The sequence below is a fragment of the Bos javanicus genome, chromosome 12 (assembly GCF_032452875.1).
Source record: "Bos javanicus breed banteng chromosome 12, ARS-OSU_banteng_1.0, whole genome shotgun sequence".
In the NCBI taxonomy this organism is placed as follows: Eukaryota; Metazoa; Chordata; class Mammalia; order Artiodactyla; family Bovidae; genus Bos; species Bos javanicus.
The window spans coordinates 52,126,222-52,152,369 of record NC_083879.1 but is presented as its reverse complement, the minus strand read 5'-3'; the positions used below and the strand labels follow the sequence as shown (position 1 = coordinate 52,152,369).

The following is a 26,148-nucleotide window of genomic DNA, read 5'->3' as shown; positions in this document are numbered from 1 at the left end:
GCTAACTGTCAGTGCAAATATCCCTTGCATTATTAAAGTAAGTAAAGTCGCTCAGTCGGGTCTGACTGTGACACCACGGATGGTAGCCTACGAGGCTCCTCTGTCCATGGGATTTTCCAGGCAAGGATACTGGAGTGGGTTGCCATTTCCTCCTTCTTGCATTATTTGGGATATCTAATGCTTAACTGGATGACTTGGATGTTGTGTCTCAACCCTAGCTGAGGGCAAGGCTGGGGGAACGGTGGGAGGATAGAACAGACAAAAATCCAGGAACTCCTCATGTGTTGTCCCTTTCTTGCCTGCCCATGAGGAAACTTGAAGAGCCTTCTCCTTGGTTTCAGTCAGCTTTGAATTGTCTAAAAGTGTTCTTATGGTAAATCCTATAACAAGATGAGTATAACATTAATCTCCTAGGTCTAAAGACCAATTCCATCCAGTGGATTGGCTGTTTCAGTGTTACCCTGTGGCACAGCTCAACTGTATCCAACTTGTATAACCATCACAAAATCATTTCTCCTATAAGTTTAAGCATTTTGGGAGGGGGGGATTGTTTATTTTTCTGAGGAAATTTCTGATTTCCAAAAACACACCCCAAGATCCTTCTGAGCTCTCCTGATAATATTTGTGTTTAATTCATCACTGACTGTAGGCCAAAGAATCTTGTAGTCAGAGTTATTAATGTAAAATCATGGTTCTCAGACTTTATGTGCATCAGAAATGCCTGGAGTACTTCTTAAGACAAGGATTGCTGGGTTCCTCCCCACCCCCATCCCTGTTTCTGATTCGTGTAGTCTGGATTGGGCATGAGAGTGTGCATTTCTAACAGGTTCCCTGATGATGTTGTTGCTATTGGTTCAGGACCACAGCAGTTCTCAAAAGAACCACTGATATAAAGAAACTTAGCCAAAGAATAAAAATAGCTCTGAAACTGTAATGTAAATCGGTGCATCAGTTTTACAGCAGGATCTTCAGAATATTTTTGGGTTAAGGTAAGGTACATCAATCTGGAAATTAAATGATGTTACTTTTAACTACACTGTTTAAGGTGCTTTATAGCCTGGGGGACAACTCCTTTTTTGAAAGAAGAGCTCCTTCTGTCCTTAAGGAGCTTTTTGGTCATGTTTCCCTTCCCCTCCAGGAAAGGTCTGTGCAGAAGAGTATATGGTCGCAGTGTATGGGCACTTCTCGTTTGGTTCAGGTTTTCATGTTTGATTAATTGGAGACTCTTATTTTACTTCACATTCATGTTTCAATTAATAACATTAATGATGAATCCCAGGTTGTGATTTACCTGAGTCTCTTGAGTACATACTCATTCAGTTTGGTTTAAAGCATTTGTACCGTTGGCACTGTATTTACATGTATGATATGATCCACTACCAAATATATAATTATTTTTCAAAGATTATAAATTTATGTTTACACTAGGTTTTACAGTCCATTTGGAATAAATCAACTTAATGGCTAAGTGCTTTTAATATTAAGTAAGTATCTTATCACGGTCAAAGTTAAGTCTTGACAGTTGCCCTTATAATTTTTCAGGGGGATTCAGAAAAGGCTGACATTGTATGTGAGGGTAGATGATTGAAAGGATAAATATTAATTCTTTAAATTATAATGCAGTAAACTAATAACTGTATTTCTTGCTTTTGTAAAGTTAAAATGTACACAGAGAAGTGTGACCATATTCATGTGTAAAGAATGTTTCTTTTCTCAGGTGGACAGCAGCAAAGAATCAGCTGAGGCAGCTTGTGATATATTGTCACAACTTGTGAACTGCTCTTTAAAAACACTTGGACTTATTTCAACTGCTCGGCCAAGCTTTATGGATTTACCAAAGGTATCTGCTGTTTTGTTTTTTGTTTTTTTGTTTTAATTTTTACTGAGAAATCCAGGGAAACTCTACCCATTTCTTGCATTTATAGTGGGAATATAAGAAAAGTGGTGTGTGTATATTGAAAAACCAGTTACTATTTAGAATGTTAAGTCTTAAATGATTTTTTTTTTTCCTGTTTTTGAATCACTTTGTGCTTCTTTTTGGGTAATGTTAAAAAGTGATTGAATTTGCAGAGGATTCTATATGAAATACTGAAATAGACTAAGTAAAACTGAGATATAAGCATGTTAGAAGAAAAGAGACATATATCAATAGATGCTCTTTTTTGGACTTTCAGAGCAGATTGGTGAGATTATAATGAAAGAAAAGTAGTGCCAGTATTAAGAGCAGATGGAGCTCTCTTAGAAAATCTTTTGTTGATTGTGTAAAGATTGCTTCTTGAGCACAGTTAATATTAGTACAGTTAGGATTAATTTTGGAGAAGGTGATGGCACCCCACTCCAGTACTCTTGGCCTGGAAAATCCCGTGGACGGAGGAACCTGGTAGGCTGCAGTCCATGGGGTCTCGAAGAGTCAGACACGACTGAGCAACTTCACTTTCACTTTTCACTTCATGCATTAGAGAAGGAAATGGCAACCCACTCCAGTGTTCTTGCCTGGAGAATCCCAGGGATGGAGGAGCCTGGTGGGCTGCCGTCTCTGGGGTCGCACAGAGTTGGACACAACTGAAGTGACTTAGCAGTAGCAGCAGGATTAATTTACAGATTTTATTTAAAACTTTTTTTGGTGAAATTTATATTCATAATAAATTGTATATTCACATATATGTTCTAACTTGCTCCTGCATGTAATTAGAAATAGTCTCTTTCTCTAATAATTATTGTCTTAAAATAGAAAAATAAGTGTGCATTTTCAGAAGGGCAACTAATGAAGTCCCTGTGTATGTCAGCTCATATTCTGTAGGTTAGTATCCAGCAGTAAATCATAAGGTTTTATCAGAGTACACCACAAGCTAAAATATAGACACCTCTTTAAACACCTAATCGTTGAATTTACTAGGATGATTCAGGAAGACATACACCTCTTTTTATTGCAGCACTACACAGATAATGTGTTTTTTACAAATTGAAGATTTGTGGCAACCCTGTGTCAAACAAGTCTATTGATGTCATTTTTCCAACAGCATTTTCTCACTTCATGTCTCTGTGTCACATTTGGGTAATTCTTGAAGTATTTCAGACTTTTTCATTATTATTTGTTATGGTAATCTATGATCAGTGATCTTTGACATTACTATTGCAAAAAGATTACAACTTGATGAAGACTTAGGTGATAGCATATTGTAGCAATAAAGTATTTTTTAATAAAGAATATACATTGTTTTTAAAATGTAATCCTATTTACACTTAATAGACTATAGCATAGTGTAAACATTACTTTTATATGAAGTGGGAAACAAAACTTGTGTGACTTGCTTTATTGTAATAGTAGCTTTGTTGTGGTGATCCAGAACCGACTCCCGCATTATCTGAGTTATGTTTGTGTTACTAGCTTGAATGTATATTATAACCCAGGTTGTTCAATAGAATTTCAGTAACAGATGTATCACAGGTTGATTTCAAAGTCTCAATAAGGTACATTTGAGATAAATTATTTCCTCATGTAAAATAAGGGAAGTGGGCGAGAGTCAGCTTGTATCAACATTTTCAGATTCTGAGGACATGAGTTCAGTCATGTGGTTCTCAAATTGAATATGCATACCAATGATCTTTGAAACTTCTAAACTTTGGATATTCCTAGTCCCAAATTTCTTTTTCTTAAGAGCAGTCCAGGTGGTTCTGATTACAATGATTCAAGGCCCTCACTCTTAAGAGGCACCGAGTTACATGGTATAGTAGTGCCTTGTTTAAGCTTCATATGGGAAGTGAAATCATCTGAATTGGTTTTTCTATTACATACTGTAGTTAGAAAGCTATAAACATACGGTATATATAGGCTATACCATGCTATAAGGTATGTTGGATATAATTTCCTTTTTTCTCATTACTCAGGATGGTCACTATGCATATCTAGTACTAATATTGTACTTTCCTGTCATTTTGGTTTGGGGAACTGGGGGTGCGTCTGGCCTGCTTGCTTCCTCATTCAGTAAGCATAGGGTGCTTATGCTCTTTTCTTTCTTTTCCTGTTAATGGCTTTTGTAGAAGATTGAAATAGGCTGTTGATACATCTTGGAAATCCTGAGAGAACCGAAGAGATCATGAAAGAAGCGTATTTGACCAGAGCTAACTCTGAGGGAAGTGGGAAAAAGGAAGGCAGAGATGGAGTCATGCATATACTAATGTCATGCGATCGTAGAAGATACAGTTGAATTTGATAGGGAAATCCAGTTAGGAGAAAGATGTTAACATTTAAGTTGTTGAACAGCTACTTAATCAAAATTTAAATTGTTATTTAACCACAATAGGAAAAAGTAATTTAGGAAATGTGACCAAGAAGATAATGTTTCTTGTACTTTCTTGGCTACTAGCCTGCCCTTATCTCTTTCTCTAATGTAGTGAGTCCATTGGATATGGCTTATTAGCTCTGATTCAGAGTCCCATACTTTGTGCTTTAATTCTGGTTTCCCTACAGTGGTTCCTTTAGGTCAGATTCTGTGTCCAACAGGATATTATAATTATTATATAGAGTATTACATAATAAAGTATAGATTATGAATTGGTACATATGTATTTAAAATACCTTAAAATAGCTTTGACAGTAGTATAATTTAACATATTTAAAGGAATTTTAAATTTGGAATTTTTACTTAGTTATGATTTTTATTATTTTAGAATCAAGTTTTATGTGAGCTTCCATATTCTAAATAAGTCTTATATAGCTTCTAAGTTCATTGACTTTAATTTTTAATGATTATGCTAATAGCTGTTACTATTTAATGGTCATTACTGTCACCAAAAAAGAATGCCGTTTGGTGTTAAATACACTGGAGCAGGGTTTCCAGAGAAGGTGATGTGAAGTGTCTGAGAGGCTTTCTCATTCAGGGTTCCACAGTTCCTCTGTTTACTGACCAGTGACTTGTGATTCAGAGACACCTGTCCTAGGCTTGAAATCTTTTTTTCCCTAAATAAAAAGGCCCTTTACAAAGATGACAGGAGATCACCCCTCTCTACCATATTGCTACCATATTCCCTCAACAGAGGGAGGGGCTGCTGCTACCCCAAAACAGTTACAAATGCATCATCAGGGTTCAGATGAACTATATATGTATTATATGAAGACCCTTCAAGTCTCTGTTTGTAAAAACTGAAGCAGTGTTTTCATTGTTTTTGTTTTTCAGTCTCACTTTATCTCTGCACTGACGGTTGTGTTTGTAAACTCCAAATCCTTGTCCTCGCTGAAGATAGACGACACGCCAGTAGATGACCCCTCGCTCAAAGTCCTCGTGGCCAACAACAGCGATACGCTCAAGCTGCTGAAAATGAGCAGCTGCCCTCATGTCTCTCCAGCAGGTGCGGTGGTGTTTTGCCAGATATTTTAGTAAAATGTATTGTGTTTATCAAATTAAGGAGCATTCATAATTACTGACCTTGAAGGTGGGTTCATAGGATTTATTTCCTCTGTATTGCATAATATTTTTGATGTAAACAGTAGTGTAAATTCTGTAGCATTCCTAACCTAGACACTTACTTTCACCTTTTCTAATCTCCTTTGGCAGTTCGTGTCCAACCTGTGCCAGAAAATGTATAAATTAAAAAAATAAAAGGAAGGGACGGTATGAGGTCGGCCTGAGATGGCCATTTTGGTGAAGAAGACTTTTCTCAAATCGTGGTTGAGCTAACAGGGTAGTTTTGAGTCATAGCAGTCTCACAAATGCTTTTCATTTCATGACATAGAAAAGAGTTGTGCTGAAGTCATCACCTCACATTTTGCAAGATAACCTTTTCCAAAGTTGAGTTTTGGAGCTGAAAGCCCATCAAATGGAGGAGTAGCATTATTAAAGCTCTTTCCAGTTTTTCTTGCATAACTTAAGCATTATTACATTATTCAGTTTGAGAGCATTTAAATTCCATATGGTTTGTATTGTAAAATGATTATAAACCTACAGTTTGTGTTAGTCTCACGCTTCACTCCTGACTTGCCCTCCTACTGCTGACATCTCTCCCAACCCTTCAGCTGTGTTATTTGGGAAATCTGTTTTGATCTCTTAACAGAATACTTCCCCCTCTTCTTGCTGTTACTGAAGCCTGGCCTTCCCCTAAGAAAATGATTCCTTGTCGGATGGACATTACTTCCTGTCCTTCCTTGTCTCCCACATGGAGAGTCTGGTTGATGGGAATGGTGACGTCTATGTATTGTGGTGTTTTCCTAGCTTTTTTTTGCCGCTTCTAGATTATCACTGATGGTGATAACCTAAGTATAATTAGAAGTTAGGAAGATTGGGCTTTGGCAGTTCCTTCTTATTGTGATCTTAGTCACATTTTACTGTCCACTGTACAGAGAGTATGGTCCATGCTCCATAGCTTCATAGTGTACCAAGTTCTTTGTATCCTGACCTTCACCTCTCTCTGCTTTTTACTCAGATGCAGCTTTTATTTGAGTCCTAGATAATGACAGTTCTTTGTACATGTGTTTGGTCAGTATACTGTACCCTGAGGAATACCTTTAACAAATTTCTTTTTTTCATTTCTTCATCTGGCTAACTCCAGTCCAGCCTTCAAAATTTAGTTCACGTGTTCCACTTTTTTCTTAATCCTGTCTGGTTTAGAACCCCCACCTACTGTTTCCAGAGCACTCTGAATGTAACCTGTAGTACTTACACACTGTATGAGAGCCTTTGGGTCTCTGGTTTCTCCATGAAACTGAGTTCATTATTCTCTTTATCCTGGTACATCCCATGTTCGTTTATTTTTATTAAATATATATGTCAATTCTCATAGTATAAGCTTGCTTGATCTTACCAAGCTTGAATGGCATTTGGATTAGTTGTTTGGTAAAGAGAGAGCTTTCCTGTAGTATTCTTTAAGAATATAAGCATAGAGAGTTTTAAATTTAATACTTGTGTGTATTCTTTCTGTTCATATTTTGCATGTTTAGATGGTTTCTTTCTCTAAATTGAAATTAAAGAACTGTTTTCTATGCTTTCTTCACCGAACAGTTTTTCAGTTCAGTTTTTATCAAACAATTGTTCCCATTTCATATAGTCCTTACAGTTGTCTGTTGCCGGACCTCTAAGTACCATTTGACACCAGTGACTGTTCTTTTTGTTTATTTAAAAATTTTAATTGGAGGATAATTGCTTTATGGTGCTGTGTTACTTTCTGCTGTGTAACAGCATGAATCAGCCGTAAGTATACATTTATCTACCCCCGTCTGAGCCTCCCCCACCCCTTGCATCATCCTTCTGTATGACAGTTCGTGATTTTCCTCCTTCCTCTGATTGTTCCCACTCTGTTTCCTTTGCTAGTTTCTCTTTTCCTTCCTTAAATTTTGGTGTCTCCCTGTGTTTTGTACTGGGCCCTTTGTTATTTTACTCTGTAAACCCCGGGCTGTATCATCTTCATCAGCGGCTTCAGTTATGTTCTGTATGAATGTTAACGCCTCCTCCTTTAGTGTTTCTGGAACTCCAAAGCTATGTGTTGAACTGCCAATGACTCAGTGCCTCTAGACTGTCTCTGTGGTATGTCAGACTAATGATCGTCCTTTCCCCTTTTTGAAGTCTCTTACATCTCCCTTTTTACCATCTCAGTGAATGGCACTGCTTGTTTCGTTATCAGGGACCTAATAGACATCCTTGAATTCTTGTACCCTTACTTTTACATCCCTGTAGTCACTGAGGTCTGGCAACTCCATCACTGATAATAGGCTTTAAATCTCTGTGCTGGGGACTGAATTTGTGTTGTTCTCCTCACCTCCTGCCCCAGTTCACATGTTGATGCCCTACTCCCCAGTGTGATAGTGTCTGAAAGTGGGTTGGGAGTTATTTGGAGACTCTTTGGGATTAGTGCTTTTCTAAGAAAGAATAGGAAAGATATCTGGTCTCTCTTTCTGCCATGTGAAGACACAGCAAGAACATGGCCATCTATTAGCCAGAAAGAGTTCTGGCCCTTGCAGAACCCAGCCTTTCTGGCTCCTTGATCTTGGACTTCCAGCTTCCAGAAATGGGAGAAATAAATGTTTATTGTTAAGCCACTCAGTCTGTGGTATTCTCTTAAGCAGCTGAAATTAACACTGCCTTCCTTCATCTCTAATCTAGCTCAGTGAGTGCCCTTGTGAGTACCCTCTTAACTGATTTCCTAACTTGCAGCCTTGCTCTTTTCTAATTTGATTTCCACAGTAGCGCCAGAGTAATCTTTCTAAAATAGAAATTTGATTTTTTTTTTTTTTAACCTCCAGTTTCCTTCAAAACTTCTCACTATGCTTTACATAAGATCCAAACTCCTTACTGAGGCTGACAGGGTGTCCCATATGATCTGGTCCTTGTCTATTGGGTTTCAGTCTTTGACATACTCTCTTATTTACATATTACGTGTTGTGTTCCCTTCATTTCTTAGAATGTTTGTGTTTTTGTCCATGTCTGAGTATTTGCACAGGAAATAACCATTAATTTCTCTTGTCTACTTGCCTTTTGCCTTTGCTTGATTCTTCTAATTCTGTAGGTCTGTGATAGTTCTGGAAATTCTTCCCTAATTTCCTTGTTAACACTCGCAGAGTGTTCTTGTTTAATTATCTGCTGGCTTTCTGTTAGGATAAGGATGTTTTGTTCCTGTTGACTCTCTATCATCCTAAAACCAGTTCTTAACATTTAAGACACTCAGTAATTCCCAGCTGAACTAATGAACTTTTAGCTACTTAGTTTTCTTTCTTGTTGATAGGCCAACATTTGCCTCATAGTTCTTTTATGGTTGAATATTTAACTTGTTTCCACTATTTCCTTTGATTTAAAAAAAATGAACTATTTTGCACATAGTTTTACTTCTGTTAATTCCTTCCTTTGGTCAAATTAAATAAAGAAGTGGAAGAGCTAGGTCAAAGAGTTCAGATTTTTTTTTTTTTTAATGTTTCTTGCTATGTTTTTTTCCAAAATGAGTTGGATGAATTTATACCCCACGACCAGTGTAATAGTTTATTGAAATATAATTCATGTATGATACAGTTCACAGTGCGTTCATCACTTCAGTCAGTTTTAGAACACTTTCACTACCGTCCCATGTCCCACTTAGCTGTCACCCTCCAAAACGTTAGCCCAGCCAGTCCTAGGCAGTCTCTGATCTACTTCTGTCTCTGTAGATGTGCCTCTTCTGGACATTTCATGTAAATGGAATCATATGCGGTCCTTTATGACTGGCTTTCTTTCACTTAGCCTTACGTTTTCAAGGTTCATCCGTATTGTAGCATGTATAATATTTCATTTCTTTTTCTTGCCAAATGATATTCCACTATATGAATAATAACCATATTTTTCTGTTGATCAGATGGATCAACATCTGATGGATATTTGGGTTTACACCTTTTGATTATTATGAATAATGCTGCTCTGCAAATTTATATATAGGTTTTTGTATGGGCATATCATTTAATTTTTCTTGGGTGTATAACGATTGGAACTGCTGAATCATATCATAACTCTGTGTAGGCATTTGAGAAACTGCTGGACCATTTTCCAAAGCAGCTGCGTCCTTTTACATTTCTACTAGCAGTGTTTAAGGGCTCCAACTTTTTGACCCCTCTTCAACATGTATTGTCTGTCTTTGATGATGGCTGTCCTAGTGAATGTAAACTGGTATCTTGCTGTGGTTTGATATGTATTTTCTTGAATTCTCAGATGTCTTTTCCTGTGCTTATCGACTATTTGTACATCTTCGTTGGAGAGAGGTCTACCTGGATGCTTTGCTTACGTTGTAATTAGGTTATCTGTATTATTGAATTGTAATAATGTACCAGTTTTATCTTTGTCATTGTTTTCTGTTAAAGATTTAAACACTTGTAACTGTGTGTTAGTTTTCTCTTGCTGCATATTTAACAAATGCAAATTTAGCAGTTCTTTGTTAGCACCTCAGTTCTTTAGGTGAGAGCTGGAGGCATGGCTTGGGTTTCTCTGTTCAGTCACAGAGGCTCTGAATCTGACTTCCTCTTTGCAGCCATCTAGAGGAAACTTTTTATAGGGTTCATGTGATAAGATTAGGATCGCCTGGCTAATCTTATTTTACAGTTAACTGTGCTATTTATAGCACTACATACTCATGGGAGTGCTCACCGTTATCACATGAACAGTTTTCAGAGGTTACAGCATGACATCTTGAGGACAACTTTTAGAATCATGCCTGTCACAGCTGTTTTAGTAGTTATTAAGGGATACCTCAAAGTTTCTTTCATTTGCATTTTGCTTACCATTACCTGTGTGTTTCTTTTTAGATGAAGCTTTATGTGATTGCAAAGAAGAGAGAGGTGTTCACGTTAACTTGGGTGATCAGGGTTTATTTCAGAGTATATATACACACCTTGTGGAGAATAGAAGCTTGGCAGCTGAGTAGTGAAGCACAGATGGCTTTTACTCCCTCTCTGGTGACTCTCTTGTACTGGTGATTCACTTTATCACTGCACTGATTCCACTGCCTACATTCTCCTCCCACTGCTTTGTAAAAGCTTTGGCTTACTGGTGACCTCTGTCTTGTCAACTTTCTGGGCAGTAGGTGAGCACATGCACTTAGGAGTCACCCAGTCTGTTTGAATTCCAGCTTTGCTATCTTTAGCTAGCTGACTCGACTTTAAAATAGAAAAAATACTTATTTTTCTAGATTTTTTGGGGGGTACTTGTAGGATAACATATCTAGCCTGACATGTCATACTTGTACAATAAATAGTAGATCATACGTTGTGTGTTTTGTTTCCTATCCTTGTTTCTAAACACAGGAACGAAAGGGCTTGAGTTTGTCATTTATCAAGTAGTATAAGGGTGTCTCTTTGGGGCAGAGTTATTACAGTAGGCCACTTCAGAGATGTGAAGCCAACCTTTGGTAAAACCTGCTCCTGCTCAGGGTTTTGAGTAGTTTTGAAGCATAGCACCTGAAGTATAAGGAACCAGTTAAAGAATGGTTAAGAGCTTTCTGAGAATGTTAGAGCTTTAAAAATTATAATGTATATTTCCATTAATGTTAACTGAGCAATTTTCTTTTCATTGATCTAGTGATATCTCAGTATTTTTTTTTCTTAGAAATTTGACAAGCCTGTATTAGTAGTTAAACTGTTTGCTCATTTGATGGAAATCTTTTTAAAAAATTTTCTCAGATATTTCATATTGTTAATGTGAGTCATTATATCTGATTTTATCTTATTTTTTTCGTTACTAGATTTTTGAATGTCAGAAAATGTTTTAGCCTCTTCAGTGATCAAATAAATTTGTGTGTATGACTTTCTGCAGCTTCAATCGGTGCACCTAAACTTTTATAAGTTGTATAGCAAATGTGGTGAAATCTTACTGTAGGACATGTACTTATATTTTCAAACAGATGATGAACAAAAAATAATTGGGTCTTTTTTCTTTCAAGGTATCCTGTGTGTGGCTGATCAGTGTCATGGCTTACGTGAACTGGCCCTGAATTACCACTTGTTAAGTGATGAATTACTGCTTGCTTTATCTTCTGAAAAACATGTTCGATTAGAACATTTGCGCATTGATGTAGTCAGTGAGAATCCGGGACAGACTCACTTCCATACCATTCAGAAGAGCAGCTGGGATGCTTTCATCAGACATTCACCCAAAGTGAACTTGGTGATGTATTTTTTTTTATATGAAGAGGAATTTGATCCATTCTTTCGGTATGAAATACCTGCCACCCATCTTTACTTTGGGAGATCAGTAAGCAAAGATGTGCTTGGCCGTGTGGGAATGACATGCCCTAGACTAGTTGAACTGGTAGTGTGTGCTAATGGATTACGGCCGCTTGATGAAGAGTTAATTCGCATTGCAGAACGCTGTAAAAATTTGTCAGCTATTGGACTAGGGGAATGTGAAGTCTCATGTAGTGCCTTTGTTGAGTTTGTGAAGATGTGTGGTGGCCGCCTGTCACAATTATCCATTATGGAAGAAGTATTAATTCCTGACCAAAAGTATAGTTTGGAGCAGATTCACTGGGAAGTGTCTAAGCATCTTGGCAGAGTGTGGTTTCCAGACATGATGCCCACTTGGTAAAGGCCAGATGACCTAGGGCATGATGAATAGCACCTTAATTTTAACATACTGTATTATAATAAAAGTTTATTTCTGGTAGGTCTGATACAGTTCTTCTATTTTGTGGCACAGAAATTTGATACCTTCGTTGAGTATATAAGGGTTGTATTTTGGAAGACTCATGGCCCAGTTTTGGTCAGAAAACTTAATCTATTTCTCTAATATCAATCAGATCTCAGATAATTAAAAAGTGATTCAGATCTGAAATAACCAGTAATAAAGATTAAATATTTTATAGACTGAAGGAAACAAATCCTATACATTGTAATATCTAATAAGGAAGTACTAATAAGTTTTCCAAAATATTCTCTATGCATTTTTTTAAAAATGTAAACTTGACATTTTAGGGTCTTCAGTTATACATACACCTGTTATAAGGTGTTTAATATAGCTCAGGAAAGAGCATTTTGTGAGAAAAATGTAGGATATATTGAATCTCATGAAAAAGATTGGTTGAATGTTCTAAAATGTTGCAGAGCTATTTAAAGAGGTATATATAGTTAACTGGAACACTTAAACTGATGTCACACAGGGATTATTACAGAAAGATAATAAATAGAGCCAAGATCAAATTAAAGGAAAATAAGTGGACTAGAAGGGAGGCAATGTTTAGCTTTGTGTAAATTTTTAGGATTGCTCTATAATCTGCTAAACTATTATCAGTTCTTTTCTGTGATACATTACCACGTATGTGGCACTTGGGGCATCATATGTAAAGTAAGGAATGCTTTACCGGTTCTTCTTGGGTTTATCTTTGTTTAAACTAGTTTTGAAGCATTATACAATAATTGAAATGAGAAGCTTATGTATTTCAAAAAACCAAATTGAAATAAAGGTAGAACTTAAAAATGTTTATAAATTGTTTCCATGAAAGAATATTAGTCTCCAGTGAATTTTAGTGATGGCTTATTTTTACATTTTCAAATTATGTAGTTATGTAAGTAGAATTTTCAAAAATTACAAAAGGATCACCAATGTACAGTTCAGCATAAACTACAGTAAACTTAAAAGAGCATATATTTAAGTTCATAATCACATTTTTGAGTAAATATTGCTCAGTGGACTGGAAAATTTTAATAGAAAAATGTGTTTTGTGATTATTAATTTGGTTACACTGGTATTTTACATTATTTAAGTTAGGTAGCATTTTTACTACTTTCATATGAATAAGGTAATCCATACATTGTAGAAACTGTAAAAATACTAAGTTTGGGGCTGTATTTAGTCTTTAGGTATTATATCAACTTTGATTCTGAGCACTAGTGCTGGTAGCCATTTCCCTCCTGGGGAAATTAGATGTGATTTACCCCCAATGCAATCTATCAGTGCTTGAAAGTTAGAAAGCACCTTGGTAGATATGGAAGCCAAGTCTTATGAATCTATTTTTCAAATAGATTACCTTCCTAAGAATAAAGTGATTTTCTACATAATTTGTGCTTTCAAAAGTGATGGTATTCTGACCACATATAAATGGAAGAATAAAGGCTGATCTAGATATGGAAATTAAAAGCAATTATTATATATTCCTCCCTTAACAGTAAAAAAGCTTGGATTGTACAAGAAATACCTGTTAGTGGATAAGGCTTTTTTCTTTGAAAAACTTTGGGAAATGGATTTGACAGTATGTAATCAGTTCTACTAACCAAAGCTTTCTTTGGAAATGTACTTTTTGTACAAATTGAATTACGTAATGCTTGAAATACTTTTGTCACTTTATAAGCAAAATGCATAGCACTTAATTTGTTTATACGGTAAAGTATATGTTAAATGCTTTTATCAATTTGAGAATAAAGATAGTTACTAATGCTGTTGTATTATTAGTTTTTTAAAACTGATTTTAAAACAAGTTAGATTTATGGTTTTAGTTTCAAATCCATATTTGATGGATATAATGTTAAATAATGTATATGACAGGATGGTTTGTTTTTAAATTGAAGATACAGGATTAGGCACTGAGAATAAGCATTTATAAAACAGACTGTTCAGAAATAGAATTCTTAGGATCCTTGAAACCAGCTAGCACTTTTAGAAACGTCTTTACATAAATCTGTACAATCAGAATATTTTCTAAACAATGTTATTTTCATCCCTGTCTTAATGACTTTCATAAAATAACTTCAGTTTACCTTGGTAATCTTTAATCTGGGCCACTAACAATATTATCAGGAAAAAACAGGCATGACTGAAGATTAAATCAATTTACTGCTTTCAAAGAATTTTTTATATTTATGGAAAATCTTAGGATAGAAGGGAAGGGTTGGTATGAAGAAGGCTCAGGCCTGAACTAGGTCCTTTAATAAGCTATAAATAAGCTCTGGGCTTCCCAGGTGGCTTAGACAGTAAGGAATCTGCCTGCAATGCTGGAGACCCTGGTTTGATCTGTGGGTCAGGAAGATCCCCTGCAGAAGGAAATGGCTACCTGCTGCAGTATTCTTGCTTGGAGAATTCCATGGACAGAGGAGCCTGATGGGCTCCAGTCCTTGGTGTCGGAAAGAATCAGACATGACTGCAACTAACACTTTTTTCACAACCTCTACCCTATCTTTCCATAGATTCCAGCCCAGTTTATCTGTGAAGCCAATTAAATGTTACCAAGCAGCCAGAAAAAATTTACCCACTTTCTGATACCCAACTTTCCTTAAAAACAACAAAAAAAAAAGGACATATCATATGATACATGAAAAAAGAACACAAAACCTGTTACTCTAAAGTGACTTAAGAGCTTATCCTTAGAATAATCAATCAGTAAAAGAATATATGATTAAGTGTCTTGTTTTAAATAGAAAATATAGAAGGTTTGAGGAGCACGGTGCTATTTGGACAATAAAGGGTAAATATGAGGAAGATGCTGGAACCAAACTTTGGCCAACTCATTTGCTGTGACTAGGGAAAAGTACGTGTGAGGTTTGAGAACGCTACTCTTCTGTAAGTCTCAAATATTTAAAGTTATTTTCACCTTCTGACTATTCTCCTGCAGATATAAATGATGACACTTTGTGGGTATACTTACCTAACATGGAGCCAGAATTAACGAGTGAGGATATACTTATTCTAAAGCTGTAACATAACTCAAACTGCAACTAAATGGTTTTTCATAGACAAAATTTTATACGTTTACAACAGAAAAACAGAAATCACATGTAAGTTACATAGTAGTTCAGATGACAGCAAAATTTAATTGGGAAATTCCTGCCTGGCTTGTGTTTTGGTTTCCCGATAATCATTTTTAAAGCTTGTTCCTGAATCATCTCTACTTCAAAGCCTTCATCTTCTAAGTATAGTTGGCAGGTTTGATAAATTCTTCAGCAGTACTTAACATGAATGCTGTACACTGTTACAGTCACCTGAGTCCATATGTCACTTTCATAGAATTTCTTCACTTTGTATTTTTTTTTTAACTTATAAACTTTTAATTAGACTATAAAGAGCAGTAAAAACTTAAAACTACAACTTATTTTAAAACCTCATTACACAGATAAAAAGGTGTAGGAGAGCAGAAATACAGCCTTTTTTATGTTTATAAACATCCCAAAGTCTCAAGTGACTTACTAGACAATATACATGAAGAATAAGAAAAGCAAAATCTCCTGATTTTCCTATTATGTGCAGATTATTTTATAAATACAAAAAGCAAACAAAATACAGAAAATAAAATAGTATAGGTATAACAAAAAAGAGAAAGTTATAAAAACAAGAGTACCATATACACACTCCTATTCACATTTGAGAAAGTGTAAAGCAAAAATTTTTTGTTCATTAGATGAAAAGTCTCTTCAAAGGTGTTTTATCTTCCTTTGGTAGTGAAAGAACCCCCTATCTTAAAGCCACAAAGTGAAATAGCATCAAAGAGTGCTAATAAAGAGCACACTTCCTGCTTCAACATCTGTTGGATGTAGTCCACTTTGTATTAGAAAAACTGTGAATGCTTTTTGTGTGTGTTAGTTGCTCAGTCGTGTTTGACTCTTTGAGACCCCATGGACTGTAAGCAGCCTGCCAGGCTTCTCCATGGGATCCTCCAGGCAAGAATACTGGAGTGGGTTGCTATTTCCTTCTCCAGGGCATCTTCCCCAACCCAGGGATTGAACCTGGGTCTCCTGCATTGCTGGCAGATCCTTTACCATCTGAGCCACTAGGGAAGCAATGTAACTTAGAATCTTGCATTCAAGTCCCAGGTATGGATGTGCTGATTTGTCTCTGGAGCGAAGTTCTGTGATTTACAGTTATCACAAACCTGGCACAGGAGTTTCTGCTTGTTACCCCAGTGCGGTTCTAGAAATCCAAAACAGCTTCCCTGAGCAGTTTTCCTGAGACGTCTGTAGAAGCTGACATTGCCTGCTTTTAGCCACTAGGTGGTGATAGTGCAAAATCCAAGTTTTCTTATGACGTATTCTGAAGACGTCCAGCAGGTTAGAGGCAAAAGTAATGAGGAATGTTTTATGCTATTAACATGAGTTGGCTGGATGGAGGCAGTGAGAGCAAGTTCTCTGCGTCCACGTGGGTAAGACGCCCTCCCTGCAGCAGGCATCAGCATAATGGTGCAGTGCTTCTCAAGCTACTTGTGCTAAAGGGCTGGGTTTTTGTTTTCAGACTGTTTCAGTGCCTCTAGTTTTGAAGAAGACTTATGAATTCCTAGGCAAGTGAAAGAAAAGCAAAGTACAAGCTCCATTTTTTTTTTTTTTTAATTAAGATTCGGCAGAAACAAAATTAGTCCAAGTTGCTTTCAGAGTACCTCCTCACAGACCAGTAACATATGGGGTTAGTCACATTTGGTCCAGGCCTTGCTCTGAGAACCACACTTTGAGTAGCACTGAAAAACCCTGCTTGACAGTGCATCCCATTCCGTCAGCAGAAACGGGTTCAAAATGAGGCTCCATTACCACAAGTTGGGTAGCTGTGGAAAGGTCTGTTGCCTCATTTGAATCATGTAAACAGTACCTATGCTTAGGCTTTTTATGAAAACTCAATGTGCTAACCTCTTAGGAAGCACTCAAATGTGGGCAGAAACGGAATAGGATTGGTACATTTAAATATTAAATACAGACTGTTTCCTCTGATCTCTGCATCATTTTACTGACTAGTATTTTTTCCCATGGATAGAAATGAGGTGTTCAGTTGATCATCACACACTTTAAGGACCTTGAAACCTTGTTTGATGGCCCTAAGAGAAGCACGGCTACTTGGTGATCCCTGACAAAAACCTGCCCTCTCTCTGGGAAGTGTACCTCCGTCTACTGCTGCATCTTCAGTGTGTGGCAGAAGGACTCTGAAGCAGTGAAGGAGTTAAGAGCGTGCCTATTCACCCCGACGTAACTTGCAGTCAGGTGCTCCCATGATGTTTGAAGAACTGCAGAAACACTAAGCTGCCAGTTCAAAGTCTAAGTGGTTGTTACAAAATCAGGAGAGGCTGGCATGTAAACAACATTAGACAAGATCAATGATGGCAGTTTCTTCTTTGATTAAATCATTACAGTTAACCACTTATTGTGACCTCACTAGACCAAACTATACATGGCTTCAATCTTTCTAACAGTCCTGATGTCGCTTTAGAGATGAAGAAACTGACGTTAGGAAATGTTAAGTTGCTTAAATCACAAATTACTGGTTACTGGCTAGTTCTGAAATGTTAGGTGGAAACCTATGCTCTTCACCACTGATTTTACTGCATCTGGACACACGACTGCTCCAGCTTTGGTGTCCAAATTACACTTTAAGGTTAAGTGAAATCAACAAAATCAAACTGCAAGACCTGGTTCCTGAAGTTAAAAAGGCTATAAAGTCTGTTAAAACTCTGTACTTAAATGAGCATAACCATCATACCTTGAAAAAATAGCTCCCACCATGAGAATGTCACCAAGGGTGTTTTAATTTAAGCCTCAGCACACCACACCCACAATGTAACATTGAGTCAAAAGATCCTTTATATCTGACGTGATACAATTCTCCATATGAACGAAGCTTGGAAACTGAAATCCAGATCACCTCGTGGGTTCACTTTAACACGGTAAGAGTTTACAGCTTTCCAAAAATTCCTGAGGTACCATTACGCAAGCAATGCTGCCCATGAGTATGTTAGCTTTCTGCCCCAAGGAAGAAAGGCCTAAGAAATCCCACACTTGTACAACCACTCCCTGAAAAACTGATGTGCTGGTAGAAAGAAAAGCAGTAGAATTAAGGTTTTATAAACCAGAGAGTGTTCTGTTTTTTCGGTTAGGTAAAGGGATTTCTTCATATGTTATTTTAATAAAAGGGTATTTCATAGGTAAAAACCAATATTCAAAATTATAAAACAAATAGAACTCTCTGTGTATAACCACTGCATCAAAAATTTGCAAGAGACTCAACAGAAATTCTTTAGTTGACAAATGTGGCTTGAAAGGGTAATAAAATTTTTTTATGGCTAAAGCAAGAGTCTTGTTTCCTGTTGGCCCAAAAACAGATGTTTCATTTCCCAGATAAGTAGGTTCTCCACTGTAAAGAAATATCCTTGTATAGTTGGTTTCTATCTTCTTGAAGTCTGCTCCAAGTTCAGCCAATTTCTCATAGGTCCTTAACACAAATTTGGAACAGTCGTAGGATTCAAACCATCTCTCTGCCCCCCTTTCCGGGCTGGCTTGGACAGTCCATGTCTCATAATAAATCCCTGTTTCATTGTCCTGTTTTACCCACTTTGCCATTCTGTTAAACATGCCTCCTAGTTAAAAACAAACAAGACAAAAATTACGTGGACATAATTAAAGCTGATCATGTTAGTTTTAAGTAAAACGTTCTAACCAGATTTAGGCCCTAAGTACCTGAATAAACACGTTTCTGAATTTCCAAACCAACATCTTAAAACAGGAATCCGTGCTCAGCCAATTTTTTTGTTTCATTTTTCAAGGCACAAGATACCTCTGAACTATAATATAAACATTAGACATAACAAGTGTATAAAAAAATACAAATTCTGTAACCATTTCAGCTAAATTTACATTACAGTCAAAAGCTAAATTATATAAATGCTGAAGCCCTCGTTTTCTGCCTGGCTCAACAAATCTTAGATTCAGAAGCAAAAGAGTAAAAGGAAGCAAGGGAAAAGTTGTAGAAAAGGAATGAGTGAGTGGGGCCAAGACAGTGTATGAAGAACTGAGGAGGGTGAAACATGAAGCTTTTTAATGCAAAACATAGTATGCACAGGATATGAATTTGCTGTTCAAGGAATGGCTCCTTGAGAAGGAAGCCCATACCCCATTTACCTTGAATATCTAGTATCTCCCCTTTCTCCCTGTACTTGCGACTACGGGGAGTCTGCTTACAATCTTTATACCCACCACACAGATTCTTCCAATGAATCAATTAAACTGGAAATAGTTTTGACCAAATTCATGGATTATACAGACTCCAGGATGGCTAACACTCTCTCCTGCCACCTTCTACCAGACCAGAGGGATCTCTCCAAATATTACCAAAATACTATACTCTGCATGGTTACAACCTCATCTGAGACTAAAACAGCATGATCCCAACATTTCACTTTGTCACTGTTTGTGACTCTTTCTTAGGTTACTCTAGCTTGAGTCCATAAAATCAATTCAAGCCCAAGAGGATAGCGTGGCTGCTTTTATCAACTGTATGGAATTAAACTTGTAGAATAATATAAATTCTCTTTTCTTAGAACTGAGGATACTGTTCTGAAAAGCCAACTAACTGCTTCTGATGAAGAGATAAGAATGCTTCAAAACACTATTTGGTAACATGAAAACAGGTCAATGAACAGGATTAATCACAAGGCAGATGAATAACAAAAGATTTAAGTGCTAGCATATTACAGACTCTTCTACAGAATAAACAATGAGCACTTGTCCATATGGTCATACTGTGATGTCAGAAGGAAGATTTTGCAGATAATGGGGTAGGTGGATATGGAGAAAGGAGAGATGTGAGCTGGCCTAGAATAAAAGAAGGGGTCATTTATCATACTGAGCACTGTTAAAAGAGAAACAGACTTTCATATGATTGGGGTGGTTTGGGGCACATCAATTAGAAAATAGGAAAAAAAGTAAACAGCACGATACACAATTAACAGTCCCAGGTTACATTTAAAAGACACCAATTCTGCAAACCAGAACCACAATGAGATGTTACCTCTCACCTGTCAGAATCATCAAAAAAGCCATCAAACAACAAGTGTTGGTGAGGATGTGGAGAAAAGGAAAGCCTCATGCACTGTAGATAGGAATGTAAATTGGTGCAGCTTCTATGGCCAACAGTCACTCCTGGGTACTTACCCAAACGAAGAGAAAACACTAACTTCAAAAGATACAGGCACCCCTAAATTTATGGCAGCATTATTTACAATAGTTAAGATAAGGAAGTAATGCAAGTTTCCATCAAGGGATGAATGATTAAGGAAAATGTGGCATATACATACAATGGAATATGATCCAGCCACAAAAAAGAATGAAATCTTGCCATTTGTGACAACATGGATGGACCCAGAGGATACTATGTTTATTGAGTAAGTCAGAGAAAGGCAGATTACCATATGACTTCATAGGGTATGTAGAATCCAAAAAATAAAATAGAAACAGACCCATAGATTGAGAGAACTAGTGGTCACCTCTAAGACAGAGATTTAAACTCTATTATTATTTTTTAGAAAGTCCAATTTAATTGTACGGAGTTTCTTAGCATTTATTTTTATGACAATAGGGAAGATATCGTATCTGTAGATTTGATGTTAAAAGATTTGCATGAATAATAGTTTGGGTCAAAGGTTAGTGGTTCAGGAAGTGTATTTTATAAACTGACCTCTAAAGAGCAGAATGTTACTGAGAGGCCTCAATGAAAGTCATTTCTGTCACTGGGATACTGATTCTGCCATATTTTTGAAACTTACCTGATATGGTTGCTACTAGAACTAACGTCCCATTTTCCTTCCAGTGACTATCATCAATCCCTTCAAAAAAGCAGGCAGCTCCTTGATTACACCAGAAAGGGGCATTCATTTCAGGTCGGAGATGGGGAAACGTGCAGTTTCCAAGTTGGAAGAGTTCATACCATTCCATCGTGTAGTTCTTCTCCGTTAAAGTACTCCTGAATCCAATGGCATCATGCATGATTTTCTGTGTAAAGGTCATATATGTATAAAAGCATTTGGGAAATAACCACTGGTTCAGGAGCCAGACAGGAGAAAATGCTACCAGAAGTGCGTACAGAGTAGAACAATTGTTTCCCTTCCTTATTGCTATTCTCACATGCACTTCATGGCTCCTCTAACTCCCTGCCCTCATCCACTCTGGTTTTGGCCACTGCGGCTCATCTCAGGAAGACTGCATGCTATGTGGAGACGTTCAGAATCTCCTTACAGCTTAGAATGAGTAAGAGAAGTCTCCATGCCACAGACTCAGGAACTCTGTACCTCTCAGGTGATGAGAAGCTCAGATGGTGAGCTATCTAGGAAAAGTGTGCACAATAGGCCCTGGACATGAAGTGATGCCTACCTGCCCTGCCCCCTGCTCTGGGCTTCCTCCTTTCCTTCCTTCTAGAATCTGGGTACAGAAATTGGGTTTGGGTTCAGAATATCAAAAGGGATGAGAGCAACTGCATTGATTACTGTCAGCATCATAAAACCTGGTGTTTTCTGGACTGCTCATTTTAAATCTGCGAAGAGGAACTTAGGCCACAGACACGAAGAACTGACTCATTGGAAAAGACCCTGATGCTGGGAAAGACTGAAGGCAGGAGGAGAAGGGGACGACAGAGGATGAGATGGTTGGATGGGATCACCGAATGGATGGACATGACTTTGAGCAAGCTCGAGGAGCTGGTGACGGACAGGGAACCCTAGTGTGCTACAGTTCTTGGGGTCAAAAAGAGTTGGACACGACTGAGTAACTGAACTGAACTGAAGAGGAACACCAAAGAACATAATCTAAAACCAGTCCTTTGAATAGTGATTATTCCCTCAAATCCACTTAATCAAATCACTTAATTAGCCAGTTATAAGATCAAGATGCAGCCTTACCAAGTGTCCCAGGAGGTCTCCGTATTTAAATTCCCACACTGGGGCTTGTAATCGAAAGACTTCAATGACATCGTCATCCTTCATCACCGGGATGGGGGAGCCAGTGGGACAGAAAGTATATTTAGCTTGACAATAAGGATCTGGTTCTGGACGGAAGGAGAAGCGTCTAATGAAGAAAAAAAAAATCAACTTAAATTCCAAGAGGAATTTGGTTCTCATAGATCTTAGAATCCAGATCTTAATTTCACTGTACCATTTTTAGAAAAAATATCCAAAATTCTGCCCATAGTGTATCCTATGAACAAACTCCAGTGAGTCTTTAATAGCAAATGATACATTAAAAGCACTGATAATTGCCTGCTTCCCAGTTCCCTGCTCCCATTGTGAGAATTCTGAAGACAGGGACCACATCTGAAATGTTTATAGCTCTACATCTTATTTAATAGACATTTCCTGAATAAAAGAGTAGTTTTCAATGATATTTAACTTCCCAAACATTCCATATGTTAACAATATTCAAAAATTATCATTATTAAATAGAACATATTTTCTATTAAGAATCTGCCAACATTTCCTTCGATATTTATTGAGTATCATACCAGGAATATATTATGGTAGGAAGGAGGGAAACAAATGCAAGAAATGTGGGTCTGATCCTTGGGTCAGGAAGACCCCCTGGAGGAGGAAATGGCAACCTGCTCTAATATTCTTGCTTGGGAAATCTCATGTACAGAGGAGCCTGGTGGGCTACAGTCCATGGGGTTGCAAAGAGTCAGACACGACTGAGCGCACAGTCTGTAGGGGGGAATTCCTTCAATATTTATTGAGGATCTACTATTATACTAGGAAAGAGGAAACAAAACATAAAATGCTATTCCTCTACTCAAGGAGAGGTAACAGCTGGCAAGGCTTTGAACAAGTAATGAAGGGCAGCAGGGTATGTGCGTGCTCAGTGGCAGCCGGCCCTGCAACGCCATGGACTGTAGCCCACCAAGCCCTCCTTTGTCCACGGAATTCTCCAGGCAAGAATACTGGAGTGGGTTGCCATGCCCTCCTCCAGGGGAACTTCCTGACCCAGGGATCGAACCCAGGTCTCCTGTGGCTCCTGAGCGGCAGGCAAAGTCTTTACCACTGAGCCGCTGACTAGTTATAAGACTGGAATTCAAGATTTGAGGCAGGAGTGGTGAGAGCAAGAGGAGGCAGGGGCTGTCTTTCTGAGCTAATTCAGGAACACCTGGGAGACAGTGTGCATTCGCTTCCAGACCACCACAGTACATTAAATAATGTTATAAGTGAGTCACTGGAATTCTTTAGTTTCCCAGCCCAGTGCATGTAAAAATCATGCTTATATTATACTGTGGTCTATTAAGCATGTAACCTTATTATGTCTACAAAAACCATACATACCTTAATTAAAAAATACTTTATTGCTAAAAAAAAATCGGACAACACAAGGTTGTCACAAATCTTCAGTCTGTAGAAAACACAGTATTTGAGAAGTGCAATACAACTAGGTATGCCTGGACACTGAAGAGCCCCACGCCCCGAGTCACACACTGGGGAGGACTGCGCCCAGGAAGGGGCTTAAAGGATCTGAAGTAGCAGGTGTGATACAACTGAATTTGCTCCAAAATAAACCATTTTATGAATGACAAGAGGTTGGGGAGGGAAGCCAAATCAAGGCTGAGGTCAGTGAGGAGGTCATGGCAGTAATGCATCAAGAAGGGGCCTCCAGTAGCAGCTGGAGGGCTACAGTGAATCGAGATCAGCAGGTGCTCAATATATACCTTTCATATCTAGCACTGGGGAGAGAGAGAAAAGGGAGAAACAAGCTGCTATCTGCCCTCTATGGGCTTCCCTGATAGCTCAGTTGGTAAAGAATCCGGCTGCAATGCAGGAGACCCTAGTTTAATTCCGGTGTCGGGAAGATCCACTGGAGAAGGGATAGGCTACCCACTCCAGTATTCTTGGGTTTCCCTTGTGGCTCAGCTGATAAAGAATCCACTTGCAATGTGGGAAACCTGGGTTCGATCCCTGGGTTGGGAAGATTCCCCTGGAGAAGGGAAAGGCTACCCACTCCTCTATTCTTGCTTGGAGAATTCCATGGACTGTACAGTCCATGGGGTCGCAAAGAGTCGGACACAACTGAGCTGCTTTCACTTCACTTCATCTGTCCTCTAAGAATCCTAGATCTCTGAGGCCCTAGCCAGACAGACTGTGTTTTTTTTAAGATTTTTTTAAAATGTGGATGATTTATTTTTTAAAGTCTATTGAATTTGTTACAATATTGCTTCAGTTTTATGTTTTGTTTGTTGGCTGTGAGGCATGCAGGATCATAGATCCCTCACTAGGGATCGAACCTGCATCCCTGCCTTGGAAGATGAAGTCTTAACCACTGGACTGCCAGGGAAGTTCCCAGATCTATTATTTCACAATCCTAACACATCAACAAAAATGTCTATAACTTAAAAAGTTTAAATCTTGATTCAGACAAAAATATTAAAAACTCAACTAAAATTTTACCTGTTTTACAGGTGCTTACCTGATTTAAAAATGAATAGTTAACTATACATAAATTTCACCTGCTTACAGCAAAATCAAATTTAGGTCAATGGTAATTTCAAAAGTATAAGTGTGAACGTAATAAAATTAAAATTTTATTATGGGGGTAAATGAAGGCACGTGCTTAACATTTCAAACTCTTACATGTAAATCAAGTAGTTTTGGATTTCAATCTCTTCTTTGTTTTACTGAATATTAAATTTTTACTTTTGGGGAAAACCAGCTTCAAACTTCTCTCTTCCTATATATAAAGCAAAACAAGAAGGCCCAGCAAGCCATTCAGCGAGCAGAATACACTAATACTGTTATCAGGTCTGAAATGCTGGCTGGCCTTTACTAGATTTAACCACCACAATAAAATCTGACGTAACTACTATTCCTACTTTCTGACTCAGGATATGTGGGCACAGAGATACTGAGCGACTTTCCCATGACCACACAGCTAGTGATGATGGGGCCTGACTCGATCTGCGGTCAGAGCCTAGAACTCGTTCGCGACCAGGAGGTTATCCTGCCTGCCAACTCGCTATTTTGTAATCCGAAAGGGGTGTGCATTTTCAAAAGCTGCTAGGTTTTTCCCCTGCCTGATGTTGACACTATCTTCCTTTTCTCTGCTCAGCCACCTCTGATAATTAGGCTACGTAAACATTGTTCTAGTTCAAAGGCTCAAACACGCTTCCTACATCACCGCATCCACAGCATAAGACCAGCGTCCTACCTCCTGGCTGAAGACTGTGGACAGACGAGGCCACTCAGCCAGGAAGAGGGGGGACAGGACGTGGCGAGGGGATTCCCTAGACACCCAACTTTGAGTGCTAAAAACGGGAAGTCCCAAGAGAGCTAGGTTAACTGGTAACTGGGCGTGCAAATGTTACGCACTCACGATAACTAATGACAGGACCTGACACGATAGAAAATACATTATTAGGTTTCCCCAAACTATTCAAACTGTCAGCGATTTGTATCCGAAAATCACGCGACGAAATAACATTAGTCCCTCTTCCCCCACGATTCGGGACAGTCCCCTTGCAACTGGCTCAAGGGTCCCTTTAGGAAGAAAGACCCCAGGGCACCGTGCAACAAACAGCCGCGCCCCAGAAACTCTCCACTTCGCTCCTCGCCGCGCCTTGAGCATCTCCCGGCGCCTCCCCCGCACGATCACGCGCCTGGACGCAACTTCCTACCCGCCCCGCCCCCAAGCACTTTGGACGGAAAACCTCGGCCGCGCGCGCGCGCGCCCGCTCCCGCCCCGTCCAGCCGCGCACTCACTTGTAGGGCACCGGCCACTGGCGCCGGGAGGGGTCGCCCGCCACCGCCGCCGCCGTCGCCAGCCAGAACAGCGCGGGGGCCCAGCGCCAAGTCGTGCGCTCCGGGCCCGCACCTGCGCCCGCGCCCCGCCGACCGCAGGCCCCCGGACCAGCACTCCCCACCTGCGCCATGTGCCGGTTCCCGCTGCGGGCGGCGCCTCCCCAGCCCGGAAACCGCGGAGGGCCGGCGAGCCGAGCATGCGCAGAA

General features: G+C 38.7%; 2 protein-coding genes across 3 annotated transcripts in view; one reads left to right on the top strand and one right to left on the bottom strand.

Annotated features, from left to right (window-relative positions):
* Positions 1-17,374, top strand: part of FBXL3 (F-box and leucine rich repeat protein 3) — a 24,098-nt gene extending 6,724 nt beyond the window's left edge. For both annotated transcript variants that reach the window (XM_061435132.1, XM_061435131.1), the window contains exons 3-5: positions 1,718-1,840; positions 5,178-5,349; positions 11,386-17,374. In XM_061435132.1, the coding sequence (XP_061291116.1) occupies positions 1,718-1,840; positions 5,178-5,349; positions 11,386-12,029 (939 nt within the window). In that variant the 3' untranslated portion in view covers positions 12,030-17,374. The remainder of the gene's footprint in view (positions 1-1,717; positions 1,841-5,177; positions 5,350-11,385) is intronic.
* CLN5 (CLN5 intracellular trafficking protein) lies at positions 15,154-26,148 on the bottom strand. The gene is made up of 4 exons (XM_061435134.1): positions 25,903-26,148; positions 22,072-22,237; positions 20,944-21,169; positions 15,154-18,759 (listed from the first exon to the last, which is right to left on the bottom strand). Exons 1-4 carry the CDS (start codon positions 26,070-26,072, stop codon positions 18,245-18,247), a joined length of 1,077 nt encoding a protein of 358 aa, XP_061291118.1. The 5' UTR covers positions 26,073-26,148; the 3' UTR covers positions 15,154-18,244.